Genomic DNA, 14,967 nt, shown 5'->3' on the forward strand with positions numbered 1-14,967 from the left:
GTGGCCGCCATTAAAGGGGAGGGCACACTGCCGCAGCCGCCATCTTATTTTTTTGTGTCGGCCGACTGCTAGGTGAGCCCGACAATTATGCCCGCCGGTTCGGCCGGGCCCTCTTGGGTGACAGGCCGCTGTCACGGCTGAAATCCTCCCTGGTGACTTAGTGAAAATAAACGCAGAGTTCACAGCGGTTCGCCCCTTTAACTGAAGGGGAGAGCTGTGGCGACGCGCCAGCGCGATGACGTCACCAGCCCGGTGCTGATGACTGACAGTGGCGGAGACGCCGCCCACCCCCAACATCCGCCCCACTTATGACCGACTTCCACCCCGCTTGAAAAAAAAAAGGACAAAGAGCTGAATTTTGCAAGATAGGCCGCCGCAGCCATCGCAGTGGCCAAGGCACCTCAAAAACGGTAGGTGCGCCCCATTTCCGGTGGAGCTGGATTTTGTCCCCAAGTAATAGGAGCAGGAGGCAGGCCATTCAGCCCCTCTAGTCCGCTCCGCCATTCAATGAGATCATGGCTGATCTTCTATCTCAACTCCACCTTCCCGCTCAATCTCCATATCCCTTAACTCTCTTTGTTCCCAAAAATTTATCGACCTCTATCTTGAATATACTCAAAGACTGAGCCTCCACAGCCCTCTGTAGAGAATTCCAAAGATTCACCAGCCTCTGAGTGAAGAAATTTCTCCTCATCTCAGTCCTAAATGGCCAACCCCTTATCCTGAGACTGTGACCCCTGGTTCTAGACTCTCCAACCCGGGGGAAACATCCTCCCTGCATCTACCCTGTCAAGCCCCTTAAGAATTTTATATGTTTCAATTAGATCACCTTTCAGTCTTCTAAACTCGAGGGAATATAGACCTAGTCTACGCAATAAACTGCATAGAGGGCAAAAAGAGATTCAGCATGAATTGGGGCAATCAGAAGTAAAGTTACTTGCGCTCTCTCAATGCAATTCCTTGGTCTCCAAAGCTTTCTTCCTGAGCTCATTCCCCACCTTTTTCTCTTTCATTCTCCATCCAGTCTCTTTCTCTCTCTCTTTCTCTCTCTCTGTATGTCTGTCTCTCTCACTCTATCTGTGAGTCCACTCCCTGCCTCTGGAACCTCCCTGGCCTGTATGTCTCGTGCAGCAGACCACGTGGTACCATTCACCTCCTCCGCCAAGTCAACAGGGAAGCTCGTCAAGAGGACTTCATTTCACTGCAGTAGAACGTCACATCATAATATAGTACAGGTGCAACATGCGAAATCTGGAATCCTCGGGACCGAATCCGTGCCGGATTTTGGGTTTTGACGGATTTCGGACCTCGCCGCTCGCTGATTCACGGCACTCCACACCGATTCACGCCGCTCCTCGCTGCTCGCCGATTCCCGCCGCCCACCGCTGCGTTTTTTACCGCTTTCCTCTTCCCTCGCTGCCCGATGTCGCCATCTTGGTCGCCTCCAAAATGTCCAGTTTTCTGACAATAATTCCGGATTCCGGGCGACTCCATCTGGAATGCGCAAAATGTCCGGTTTTCCGGCAATTCACAGTTTTCGGAGTTCCGGATTCGGGACGTTACAACTGTACCCCAAACCAAAAATCAACTGACTCCTAAAGGAAGACATTTTAACAGATGATATGGCATGGCGATATCATTATTGTGATACTTACTGTTACATTCTGCTAGGTAGACCCACATGTCGGCTTTCTGACACTCCACACACATCTGCAAAATAAGACCATTAGAAAAAGTAAGACTTACTGTTTATTTTCCGGAGCAGTGCCCCTGAGCATTACATTTCTCTGAGCCAATGGCAGTTTAAGGGGAAGCTAGATACGTGTATTGGGAGAAAGGAATAGAAGGATATGTTGATGGGGTGAGATGAAGAGGAGGCTCGTGTGGAGCATAAACACGCCTTTTGGCTAAGATCAAGTGTAGTACCGTTTCTGACCAGCCACCATGACCTCCGGGTGGTTTCTCCCTGGTCAGGAAGGTATATGCTTGCATTTTTGGAAACAGGAGGTGGGTGGGGAGGGTTGACCCATCCACCTCCACGGAGGTGTGTGGGGGACCTGACCCATCCACCTCCATGGCACGAACCTGGTATTGCAGTACTTCCAGGAACGGTGCAGTGGCTCTAGGCCTTTTGGCTAAGATCATTGGCGCAGAGTGATCCTTGACATGTGCAAGGTGACCTCTGGCGTTTGTGATTTGACAAAGAATTGGAACGATTGGCTACGAATTTAAAAAAAAAAAAAAAAACACGGTCACGGACCTGTTGGGCCCAATGGCTTGTTTTTTCTGCTGTAAATGCAGGATACTGAGAAGTGTAGAGGAACAGAGAGACCTTGGAGTGCATGTCCACAGATCCCTGAAGGTAGCAGGACAGGTGGATAAGATGGTTAAGAAGGCATACAGGATACTTTTCTTTATTAACCGAGGCATAGAATGTAAGAGCAGAGAGATTATGCTTGAACTGTATAAAACACTGGTTAGGCCACAGCTAGAGTACTGCGTCCAGTTCTGGTCACCGCATTACAGGAAAGATGTGATTGCACTGGAGAGGGTACAGGGGAGATTTACCAGGATGTTGCACTGGAGAGGGTACAGGGGAGATTTACCAGGATGTTGCACAAGAGAGGGTACAGAGGAGATTTACCAGGATATTGCACTAGAGAGGGTACAGAGGAGATTTACCAGGATGTTGCACTAGAGAGAGGAGATTTACCAGGATGTTGCACTAGAGAGGGTACGGAGGAGATTTACTAGGATATTGCACGAGAGAGGGTACAGAGGAAATTTACCAGGATGTTGCACTAGAGAGGGCACAGAGGAGATTTACCTGGATGTTGCACTAGAGACGGTACAGAGGAGATTTACCAGGATGTTGCACAAGAGAGGGTACAGAGGAGATTTACCAGAATGTTGCACTAGAGAGGGTACGGAGGAGATTTACTAGGATATTGCACTAGAGAGGGTACAGAGGAGATTTACCAGGATGTTGCACTGGAGAGGGTACAGAGGAGATTTACCAGGATATTGCACTAGAGAGGGTACAGAGGAGATTTACCAGGATGTTACCTGGACTGGAAAATTTTAGCTATGAGGAAAGATTGGATAGTCTGGGGTTGTTTTCTTTGGAACAGAGTAGGCCGAAGAGAGACTTAATTGAGATGTATAAAATTATGAGGGGCCTAGATCGAGTGGATAGAAAGAACTTATTTCCCTTTGTAGAGAAGTCAATAACCAGGGGGCATAGATTTAAAGTAATTAGCAGGAGGTTTAGAGGGGGTTTGAGGAGAACATTTTCCACCCAGACAGTTGTGGGGTTCTGGAACTCACTGCCTGAAAGGGAGGTAGAGGCAGAAACCCTCACCACATTAAAAAAATACTTGGATGTGCACCTGAAGTGCCATAACCTACAGGGCTACGGAGCAAGAGCTGGAAAGTGGGATTAGGCTGGGTAGCTCTTTGTCGACCGGCGCGGACACGATGGGCCAAAATGGCCTCCTTCCATGCTGTAAACTTCTATGATTCTAAATTCTATGTAACAGGTGGAACTTGGAGGTGGGGAGAGTGGTAACAGTGGGAACGTCAACCTCTGTTCTTTTGTGACTTGCTTTCCTTATATAAATATTCTGATGCAATTGTGTGGTGACATTTTAATGATCATTTCAGTTTCTTGTATCTAATTTTGACAAACGTAAAGAGGGTTCATTTCCACCTTCACCGATTGAGTCTAACTTACTGATCGGATCACCTGCCCACCATGAAACCCATATTGGAACTGAAAATCAATGGGTTGTTTAACGGCAGGAGAAATTAACCAGGGTAAACCTGAGGATTATTGAAGCATTTCCTCTTTGTCATTTTAAATACTTGTCCCCTCTCTAACTTTCTTTTGTGTCCAAGGAAAACAGTATTAGTTGTGTGAGGTTGTCCGGGGATGGTAGTGTAGTGATTATGGTACTGGACTAACATAGCCAGGGTATGCGTTCAAATCCCACTGTGACAAGTTATCAAATTAAATTCAATAAATCTGGTGATTTCTGGGCTAATACCGGTGTAATGTATGCACCGGTGAGTATGCTGTTTGTAGAGCTGTTGAGTTGGGAGTGGCTTAGCCAGTCACGTGATGTTCACAAGACTCAATAAAACCCCAGCCAGTTGGGTTCGGGGGATCCACGATGAGGCAGGTGGTTGTGAGCCTGGTGGATGAACTGGTAATGTGTAGTGTGATTGTTAAACCTTTGCTAATAAACCAACTAGTTCTTAATAGCAACGTGCTGCTGTGAATTCATAAGCAAAGAACCCATGAAGCAAATACATTACAATCGGAACACGATGAGCCGAAAGTTGCCGGAGTGTTGTAAAAACCCAACTAATGTCCTTTCTGTGACCCCAGTTCACTTCATGGTTGACTCTTAATGATTTCTGAAGTGGGACAGCAAGTCAAGATGTTCAGTAATAGGTCTTCAGCGGTTCAAGAAGAAGGCCCACTATCACCAGCTCAGGGCAACTAGAGATGGACAATATATCCGGCCTTGCCAGCATTGTCCACATCCGAGGAGAAAACAACAAAATAAAATGATCCAAGATGCTTTTCTCTGAACCCTCACCAGCACCTCATTGTCTTTTTGAAGGGCGAATATCCAACCGCCCCCACAACACATACCAATGATCTAACAAGTTTTGACTTGTTTCAACTTTTGATCAAATGCATTTGACACAGTTCCCCGTACTGGGTAAACAGCTTCACGCTAACTGGGCACGCTCATTGAATGAAAGGTAACCTTTCTCTGAGAAGGAGATTTCTGACATTGTCACATGCAACGGGTTGGAAGAATTTGACCTCTGAACTTTGCACCTTTCTATGTGGGCTGTGCCTGTGTAGGCGCTGTAGTCAGTTACCTGAACAAACAGTCTTGCTCCAGCTGTGTCAATGAATATAACGCTACTACAATCGATTAATACTGACTGAATCTTTTCATCCTGGTTACCTGCCGGGCAAAGAGCGACATACACATTATTATTTAGAAAAAACACCATTGAACTATTGCAATAAACTTAATCCCCTCAATTGTTCATGGGGATTTGAAAAAACCTTATGGCAAACAATTGAAAGATTACCAAATAAATCCCCACATTTAAAGTATAATTTCAACCTAATCCACTGGGTGGGACATTTACGGGATCAAATTGACGGGATGAAACGTTAACTTTGTTTCTTCCTCCACAGATGCGGCCTGGCCTGCTGAGTAATTCCTGCATTTTCTGTTTTTATTTCAGATTTCCAGCATCCGCGGTATTCTGCTTTTTTATTTGGGATCAAATTGGACCCTGTTGCACTGTCGGAGGTGCCGTCTTTCAGATGAGACGTTAAACCGAGGCCCCGTCTGCTCTCTCAGGTGGATGTAAAAGATCCCATGGCACTATTTCGAAGAAGAGCAGGGGAGTTCTCCCCGGTGTCCTGGGGCCAATATTTATCCCTCAATCAATATCACTAAAACAGATTATCTGGTCATTATCACATTGCTGTGTGTGGGAGCTTGCTGTGTGCAAATTGGCTGCCGTGTTTCCTACATTACAACAGTGACTACACTTCAAAAGTACTTCATTGGCTGTAAAGCGCTTTGAGACGTCTGGTGGTCGTGAAAGGCGCTATAGAAATCCAAGTCTTTCTTTTGTTATTGCACCCTGCCCGATTTTACCAATGATTCGGGCTGCTAATTGCACGTGGCAGCAGGAACATCCACTAACTGTTATTTCTAGTGAAATGATAAACGTTCCCACGTGATCCATTGTACTCCTTTAGGGGCCTTTTAAAATGTAAATTCCCCCCCACCCCCCTCCCGACTCAGTCCCGGCCCCGCCGCCTCGCCCTCCCCACCATATCATCATAGGCAGTCCCTCGAAATCGAGGAAGACTTGCTTCCACTCCAAAAGTGCGTTCTCAGGTGACTGAACAGTCCAATACAGGAATTACAGTCTCTGTCACAGGTGGGACAGACAGTCGTTGAGGGTAAGGGAGGGTGGGACAGGTTTGCCGCACGCTCCTTCCGCTGCCTGCGCTTGATTTCTGCATGCTCTCGGTGACTAGACTCGAGGTGCTCAGCGCACCTCCCGGATGCACTTCCTCCACTTAGGGCGGTCTTTGGCCAGGGACTCCCAGGTGTCAGTGGGGATGTTGCAATTTATCAGGGAGGCTTTGAGGATGGCCTTGAAACGTTTCCTCTGCCCAACTGGGGCTCACTTGCCGTGTAGGAGTTCCGAGTAGAGCGCTTGCTTCGGGAGTCTTGTGTCGGGCATGCGAACAATGTGGCCCGCCCAACAGAGCTGGTCGATTGTGGTCAGTGCTGCGATGCTGGGGATGTTGGCCTGATCGAGAACACTGACATCGGTCCATCTGTCCTCCCAGGGGATTTGCAGGATCTTGCGGAGGCATCGTTGATGGTATTTCTCCAGCGATTTGCGGTGCCTGCTGTATATGGACGCAAGAACTACTGGGCCCCAGCAAAGTCGGGAGAGGACAGGAATTGGTCCCACCATGATGCCCCCCTCCCCCATAGCCCATCAACCTGCTAACAGAGTTAGGATGTACATTTGAGAACAAGACAATGACTTTATTGGGCGATTTCAATCAGCCAAATCTAAACTGGGAAAACCCAAGTGGTTTAGAGTAAGAGTTTGTAAATGTAATGCATGGCTGCTGCTTCATGACCAAGAACATCAAGAGACACAAGAAGCAATGTCTACCTTGAGCTGATATTTGTAAGTGGCCCAGGAAATGTACATGAAATGGAAGCTGTAGCAGCCCTGGGGGGCTGGCAGAGACCATGGTATGATACATTTTGTATAATGCGGGAGTACAAAATACCTAAGACCAGCAGTCAGCTATATCATTTTAATGGGGCTAAATTTAATGAAATGAGGGAACAATGAAAGAAAATCGTTTGGAGGAGGTTGTTCCACGTCAGTCGAAGACAAGTGGAACGCCCTTAAAGGTGCAATGCTGAGCATATAGGCGCAATACATTCTCAAAACCAACAAGCTCAGACTAAACAAAAGTGATCCTTGCAAACAAATTAAAAGTGAGACAAAGAGGGGAAATGGCCTGGAGGAAACCTGCACAAAGAAAGGAGAAGGGGCTCACTAGGAGGAATGTCGGGAAAGATGGAAACATATTGGGCCGAAAACTGCGGCCTCTCCGGGTGTGTGCAAAGTGCGCAGGCCCCGGCGAGGCCTCGCAAATGCCGGTTCTTACCGCACGGTGCGCATGCGCCGAGAATCGGCTTTTACCGATCTGTCAAAATGTCTTTAGAGAGATCGCACGCATCCCCGGGAGAAGGACATCCCCGGGAGAGATTGGGCTATTTGCCCCACTCTTGCCCAGCAAATATCCTTCAAACTCTTACACCTGGTAAAAGCAGGCACATAGCTTACTTTTACCAGCGTAAGAATTTTAAAACATAGAAACATTTAATTTAATCATTCATTTTTATATTAAAATCGCTGTCCATTAAGGTAAGTTTATTTTTCTAAAACATTTAATTACATTTAATTTCAATTAGTTTTAAATATGTGAGGTGTTTTTTTTTATTTATTGTGTTGTTTTTCTTGTTTTAAGGGGTTATTCTATTTGATAGTGATGGGAGCTCATACAAACGGATTTCCATTAATCATCATCATTATAGGCAGTCCCTTGGAATCGAGGAAGACTTGCTTCCACTCTAAACGTGAGTCCTTAGGTGGCTGAACAGTCCAATATGGGAACCACAGTCCCTGTCACAGGTGGGACAGATAGTGGTTGAGGGAAGGGGTGGGTGGGACTGGTTTGCCGCACGCTCCTTCCGCTGCCTGCACTTGATTTCTGCACGCTCTCGGCGATGAGACTCGAGGTGCTCAGCGCCCTCCCGGATGCACTTCCTCCACTTAGGGCGGTCTTTGGCCAGGGACTCCCAGGTGTCGGTGGGGATGTTGCACTTTATCAGAGAGGCTTTGAGGGTGTCCTTATTATCAATAATATAGATAGTGATTGGTGGTCCAGGTTCACGTGACTCCAGCATGTACGTACGTGAAGGACATCTATCTCCCCGTGCGCTGCGCAGCGAATGAACGCCTCCAACTGGAATCGTAAGTTTCTCCGTGACCACCAGGTACTTGCCTAGATTTTTTTCGGGTCAGAGGCGTTCGTCCAAAGGAAGCTTCCAACCGCAATTTTTGTCCCATTAAAAAGCTGATCACAGAGGCAAAGAGAGACCTGGAAAGTGGCTGATAGCTGAAGCTAAAGATCACAGTAAAACATTTTGTACCCCAACAGCAAGTCAGAGAAGAGCCTGAAAGCAAGAACGATGCAAATGTGCTTGAAACCAAGGATGAGCACAAACTAGTCACTATTCTGAATAAATACTTCCTCCAAATATTCACAAGGCAAGACATGAGCAACCTGCCCTTTCCACAGAAAGATGTCCCAAATATAATCAGTGACTTTATTACAAATGAAATGGAAGTCCCAGACAGGCTGACAGAGGTCAAAACAATTAAAGCCCCAGGGGTATGTGGGCTTGATCCCAGAGATTGGCCAAAAACCCTGCAAGCATTTCTCTCTCTGTCTCTCTCTCTGTCTGTCTCTCTTTCTCTCTCTGTCTCTCTCTCTCTCTGTCTCTCTTTCTCTCTCTGTCTCTCTTTCTCTCTGTCTCTCTCTCTCTCTGTCTCTCTTTCTCTCTCTGTCTCTCTCTCTCTCTCTGTCTCTCTCTCTTTCTCTCTCTGTCTCTCTCTCTGTCTCTCTCTCTCTCTGTCTCTGTATGTCTCTCTCTCTCTCTGCCTCTCTCTGTTTCTCTCCCTCTCTCTCTCTCTCTCTGTGTCTCTGTGTCTCTCTGTGTCTCTCTGTCTGTCTGTCTCTCTCTGTCTCTGTGTCTCTGTCTCTTTCTCTGTGACTCTCTTTGTCTCTCTCTCACTCTATCTCTCTCTCTGTCTGTGTCTGTCTGTCTGTCTGTCTGTCTCTCTCGCTCTCTCTCTCTGTGTCTCTCTCTCTCTCTGCCTGTCTGTCTGTCTCTGTCTGTCTCTTTCTGTCTCTCTTTCTCTCTGCGTCTCTGTATCTCTCTCTCTCTGTCTGTCTCCCTCTCTGTCCCTATCTCTCTCCCCCTGTCTCTCTCTCGCTGTGTCTCTCTCTGCCTCTCTCTCTGTCTGTCTCTCTCTCTCTGTCTCTCTGTCTGTCTCAAGAACATAAGAACATAAGAGCATAAGAATTAGGAACAGGAGTAGGCCATCTAGCCCCTTGAGCCTGCTCCGCCACTCAACAAGATCATGGCTGATCTGGCCGTGGACTCAGCTCCACTTACCCGCCCGCTCCCCATAACCCTTAATTCCCTTATTGGTTAAAAATCTATCTATCTGTGATTTGAATACATTCAATGAGCTAGCCTCAACTGCTTCCTTGGGCAGAGAATTCCACAGATTCACAACCCTCTGGGAGAAGAAATCTTCTCAACTCGGTTTTAAATTGGCTCCCCCGTATTTTGAGGCTGTGCCCCCTAGTTCTAGTCTCCCCGACCAGTGGAAACAACCTCTCTGCCTCTATCTTGTCGATCCCTTTCATTATTTTAAATGTTTCTTTCAGATCACCCCTCATCCTTCTGAACTCCAACGAGTAAAGACCCAGTCTACTCAATCTATCATCATAAGGTAACCCCCTCATCTCCGGAATCAGCCGAGTGAATCGTCTCTGTACCCCCTCCAAAGCTAGTATATCCTTCCTTAAGTAAGGTGACCAAAACTGCACGTAGTACTCCAGGTGCGGCCTCACCAATACCCTGTACAGTTGCAGCAGGACCTCTCTGCTTTTGTACTCCATCCCTCTCGCAATGAAGGCAAACATTCCATTCGCCTTCCTGATTACCTGCTGCACCTGCAAACTAACTTTTTGGGATTCATGCACAAGGACCCCCAGGTCCCTCTGCACTACAGCATGTTGTAATTTCTCCCCATTCAAATAATATTCCCTTTTACTGTTTTTTTTCCCAAGGTGGATGACCTCACATTTTCCGACATTGTATTCCATCTGCCAAACCTTTGCCCATTCGCTTAACCTATCTAAATCTCTTTGCAGTCTCTCTGTGTCCTCTACACAACCCGCTTTCCCACTAATCTTTGTGCCATCTGCAAATTTTGTTACACTACACTCTGTCCCCTCTTCCAGGTCATCTATGTATATTGTAAACAGTTGTGGTCCCAGCACCGATCCCTGTGGCACACCACTAACCACCGATTTCCAACCTGAAAAGGACCCATTTATCCCGACTCTCTGCTTTCTGTTCGCCAGCCAATTCTCTATCCATGCTAATACATTTCCTCTGACTCTGCGTACCTTTATCTTCTGCAGTAACCTTTTGTGTGGCACCTTATCGAATGCCTTTTGAAAATCTAAATACACCACACCCATCGGTACACCTCTATCCACCATGCTCGTTATATCCTCGAAGAATTCCAGTAAATTAGTTACACATGATTTTCCCTTCATGAATCCATGCTGCGTCTGCTTGATTGCACTATTCCTATCTAGATGTCCCGCTATTTCTTCCTTAATGATAGCTTCAAGCATTTTCCCCACTACAGATGTTAAACTTACCGGCCTATAGTTACCTGCCTTTTGACTGCCCCCTTTTTTAAACAGAGGCGTTACATTAGCTGCTTTCCAATCCGCTGGTACCTCCCCAGAGTCCAGAGAATTTTGGTAGATTCTAACGAATGCATCTGCTATAACTTCCGCCATCTCTTTTAATACCCTGGGATGCATTTCATCAGGACCAGGAGACTTGTCTACCTTGAGTCCCATTAGCCTGTCCAGCACTACCCCCCGAGTGATAGTGATTGTCTCAAGGTCCTTCCTTCCCACATTCCCGTAATCAGCAATTTTTGGCATGGTTTTTGTGTCTTCCACTGTGAAGACCGAAGCAAAATAATTGTTTAAGGTCTCAGCCATTTCTACATTTCCCATTATTAAATCCCCCTTCTCATCTTCTAAGGGACCAACATTTACTTTAGTCACTCTTTTCCATTTTATATATCGGTAAAAGCTTTTACTATCTGTTTTTATGTTTTGCGCAAGTTTACTTTCGCAATCTATCTTTCCTTTCTTTATTGCTTTCTTAGTCATTCTTTGCTGTCGTTTAAAATTTTCCCAATCTTCTAGTTTCCCACTAACCTTGGCCACCTTATACGCATTGGTTTTTAATTTGATACTCTCCTTTATTTCCTTGGTTATCCACGGCCGGTTATCCCTTCTCTTATCGCCCTTCTTTTTCACTGGAATATATTTTTGTTGAGCACAAAAGTCCTTAAAAGTCCTCCACTATTCCTCAATTGTGCCACCATTTAGTCTGTGTTCCCAGTCTACTTTAGCCAACTCTGCCCTCATCCCACTGTAGTCCCCTTTGTTTAAGCATAGTATGCTCGTTTGAGACACTACTTCCTCACCCTCAATCTGTATTACAAATTCAACCATACTGTGATCACTCATTCCGAGAGGATCTTTTACGAGGAGATCTCTCTCTCTGACTGTCTCTCTCTGTCTCTCTCTCTCTCTGTATGTCTCTGTGTCTCTCTCTCTGTGTCTCTCTCTCTGTATGTCTCTGTGTCTCTCTCTCTCTCTGTCTCTCTCTCTGTCTCTGTATGTGTCTGTGTCTGTCTCTGTATGTGTCTGTCTGACTCTGTCTGACTCTGTCTGTTTGTCTCTCTCTGCCTGTCTGTCTGTCTCTGTCATTGAAACATAGAAAATAGGTGCAGGAGTAGGCCATTCGGCCCTTCGAGTCTGCACCACCAGTCAATAAGATCATGGCTGATCATTCCCTCAGTACCCCTTTCCTGCTTTCTCTCCATACCCCTTGATCCCCTTAGCCGTAAGGGCCATATCTAACTCCCTCTTGAATATATCCAATGAACTGGCATCAACAACTCTCTGCGGCAGGGAATTCCACAGGTTAACAACTCTCTGAGTGAAGAAGTTTCTCCTCATCTCAGTCCTAAATGGCCTACCCCTTATCCTAAGACTGTGTCCCCTGGTTCTGGACTTCCCCAACATCGGGAACATTCTTCCCGCATCTAAGCTGTCCCGTCCCGTCAGAATCTTATATGTTTCTATGAGATCCCCTCTCATCCTTCTAAACTCCAATGTATAAAGGCCCAGTTGATCCAGTCTCTCCTCATATGTCAGTCCAGCCATCCTGGGAATCAGTCTGGTGAACCTTCGCTGCACTCCCTCAATAGCAAGAGCGTCCTTCCTCAGATTAGGAGACCAAAACTGAACACAATATTCCAGGTGAGGCCTCACCAAGGCCCTGTACAACTGCAGTAAGACCTTCCTGCTCCTATACTCAAATCCCCTAGCTATGAAGGCCAACATACCATTTGCCTTCTTCACCGCCTGCTGTACCTGCATGCCAACTTTCAATGACTGATGAACCATGACACCCAGGTCTCGTTGCACCTCCCCTTTTCCTAATCTGCCGCCATTCAGATAATATTCTGTCTTCGCGTTTTCGCCCCAAAGTGGATAACCTCACATTTATCCACATTATACTGCATCTGCCATGCATTTGCCCACTCACCTAACCTGTCCAAGTCACCCTGCAGCTTCTTAGCGTCCCCCTCACAGCTCACACCGCCACCCAGTTTAGTGTCATCTGCAAACTTGGAGATATTACACTCAATTCCTTCATCTAAATCATTGATGTATAGTGTAAAGAGCTGGGGTCCCAGCACTGAGCCCTGCGACACTCCACTAGTCACTGCCTGCCATTCTGAAAAGGACCCATTTATCCCGACTGTCTATCTGTCTGTCTCTCTCTGTCTCTTTCTCTCTGTGTGACTCTCTCTCTCTGTCGCTCTCTCTCTCTCTGTCTCTCTCTCTCTGTATGTCTTTCTCTCTCTCTGTCTGCCTGTCTGTCTCTCTGACCGTCTATATCTCTCTGTCTCTGTTTCTCTCTGTGTCTCTGTCTCTCTCTCTCTCTCTCTCTCTCGCTCTCGCTCTCTGGCTCTGACTCTCTGTCTCTTTCTGACTGTCACTTTCTCATTCTATTTTTGGCTCTCTTAAATGTCAGCGAGCTCTGGTTAAAACTAACTTTTATTTATTACAGGTGGGGTTTCATTGAGGCTTGGCTAAGACTACAGGTGCCGAAAAGGACCATCAACTGAAAACTTAAAAGATAAACTAATTTGCAAATTCCAAAATAATTAAGCAATGCAAAATTTCCAATGCAAAATTTCTCTTGTCACATTAGTACCTGCGGGTGATGTGTCTTTGTGTGGCGAGTAGGTAGAATGGCTGAGTCCATTTTCCTACAATAAAAAAATAATTAAATTATATCTAGAAATGTTATACAGTTTCTCCAGCACAGCGCTAGAACTCTGTCTCGGGCCGTGGCTCAGTGAGCAGCACTCCCACCTCTGTGGTAGAAGGTTATGGGTTCAAGTCCCACTCCATGAACTTCAACACAAAAATCCAGGCTGACACTCCAGTGCTGAGGGAGCGCCGCACTGTCGGAGGTGCCGTCTTTTGGATGAGACGTTAAACCGAGGCCCCGTCTGCCCTCTCAGGTGGATGTAAAAGATCCCACGGCACTATTTAGAAGAGCAGGGGAGTTCTCCCCGGTGTCCTGGACAATATTTATCCCTCAACCAACATCACCAAAACAGATTATCTGGTCATTATCACATTGCTGAGCGTGGGAGCTTGCTGTGCGCAAATTGGCTGCCGCGTTTCCTACATTACAACAGTGACTACACCCCAAAAGTACTTCATTGGCTGTAAAGCGCTTTGAGACGTCCGGAGGTCGTGAAAGGCGCTATAGAAATGCAAGTCTTTCTTTTTTTAAATGAAAATTTAACGCCCGGCGAGATGGGCGGCTAAATGACCCGAAATTGGAGGCTTTGAATCAAAAGAATCTGCGGGACGGTACTGGAGACGGAATTCGCCTCCGTGGGACAGTAGCGGAGTGACGCGGGGCGGATGACGTGTCACAACGTCCTTCCCCTTCTGCAAACTATGCAGCCGGCCACTGGGCCATCAGGGAGGGTTTTGACCGGGCCAATGGCTGTCCTTGTCAGGCCCACTGCAAGCAGCAATGCGATAATGACCAGATCATCTATTTTTGTGATATTGATTGAGGAATAAATATTGACCAGGACACCAGGGATAACTCCCCTGCTCTTCTTCGAAATAGTGCCCATGGGATCTTTTACGTCCACCTGAGAGAGCAGACGGGGCCTCGGTTTAACGTCTCACCCGAAAGACGGCACCTCCGACAGTGCAGCCCTCCCTCAGCACTGCACTGGGAGTGTCAGCCTGGATTATGGGCTCAAGTCGCTGGAGTGGGACTTGAACCCACAACCTTCTGACTCAGAGGCGAGAGTGCTGCCCACTGAGCCACAGCTAACACAGAAACAAAGAAATATGGAAATCTACAGCGTAGAAGGAGGCCATTTCGGCCGATCATGTCCGCGGCGGCAGACAAAGAGCCGCACGGCCCTTGGTCAGCAGCCCTGAAGGTTACATGAACAATGACGGAAAGGTAAAGAGCACCCAGCCCAACCAGTCCGCCTCACACAACTGTGACACCCCTTACACTGAAACATTCTATACTCCACCCCAACCGGAGCCATGTGATCTCCTGGGAGAGGCAAAAACCAGATCAAAACCCCGGCCAATTGGGGAAAAAAACTGGGAAAATTCCTCTCCGACCCATCCAGGCGATCGAAACTAGTCCAGGAGATCACCCTGGCTGTATTCGATTCCCTGCAGTGCGTATCTGCGCCAGCCAACAAGAGGTTATCCAGTCTAATCCCACTTACCAGCTCTAGGTCCATAACCCTGTAGGTTACGGCTCTTCAAGTGCCCATCCAAGCACCTTTTAAATGTGGTGAGGATTTCTGCATCCACCACCCTTCCAGGCAGTGAGTTCTAGACCCCCACAACCCTCTGCGTGA

The 14,967-nt window shown here is 47.0% G+C and overlaps 1 protein-coding gene and 1 pseudogene across 1 annotated transcript in view; one reads left to right on the top strand and one right to left on the bottom strand.

The window, feature by feature from the left end:
• Positions 1 to 14,967, bottom strand: part of slc26a10 (solute carrier family 26 member 10) — a 129,324-nt gene that overhangs the window by 12,893 nt on the left and 101,464 nt on the right. The window contains exons 14-16 of the mRNA XM_070869296.1: positions 13,266 to 13,320; positions 4,897 to 4,985; positions 1,656 to 1,710 (exon numbers count right to left, since the gene is read on the bottom strand). Coding sequence (XP_070725397.1) covers positions 1,656 to 1,710; positions 4,897 to 4,985; positions 13,266 to 13,320 — 199 coding nt within the window. The remainder of the gene's footprint in view (positions 1 to 1,655; positions 1,711 to 4,896; positions 4,986 to 13,265; positions 13,321 to 14,967) is intronic.
• LOC139241051 (U2 spliceosomal RNA) lies at positions 1,891 to 2,122 on the top strand (annotated as a pseudogene).

This window comes from Pristiophorus japonicus, chromosome X, assembly GCF_044704955.1.
Source record: "Pristiophorus japonicus isolate sPriJap1 chromosome X, sPriJap1.hap1, whole genome shotgun sequence".
In the NCBI taxonomy this organism is placed as follows: Eukaryota; Metazoa; Chordata; class Chondrichthyes; family Pristiophoridae; genus Pristiophorus; species Pristiophorus japonicus.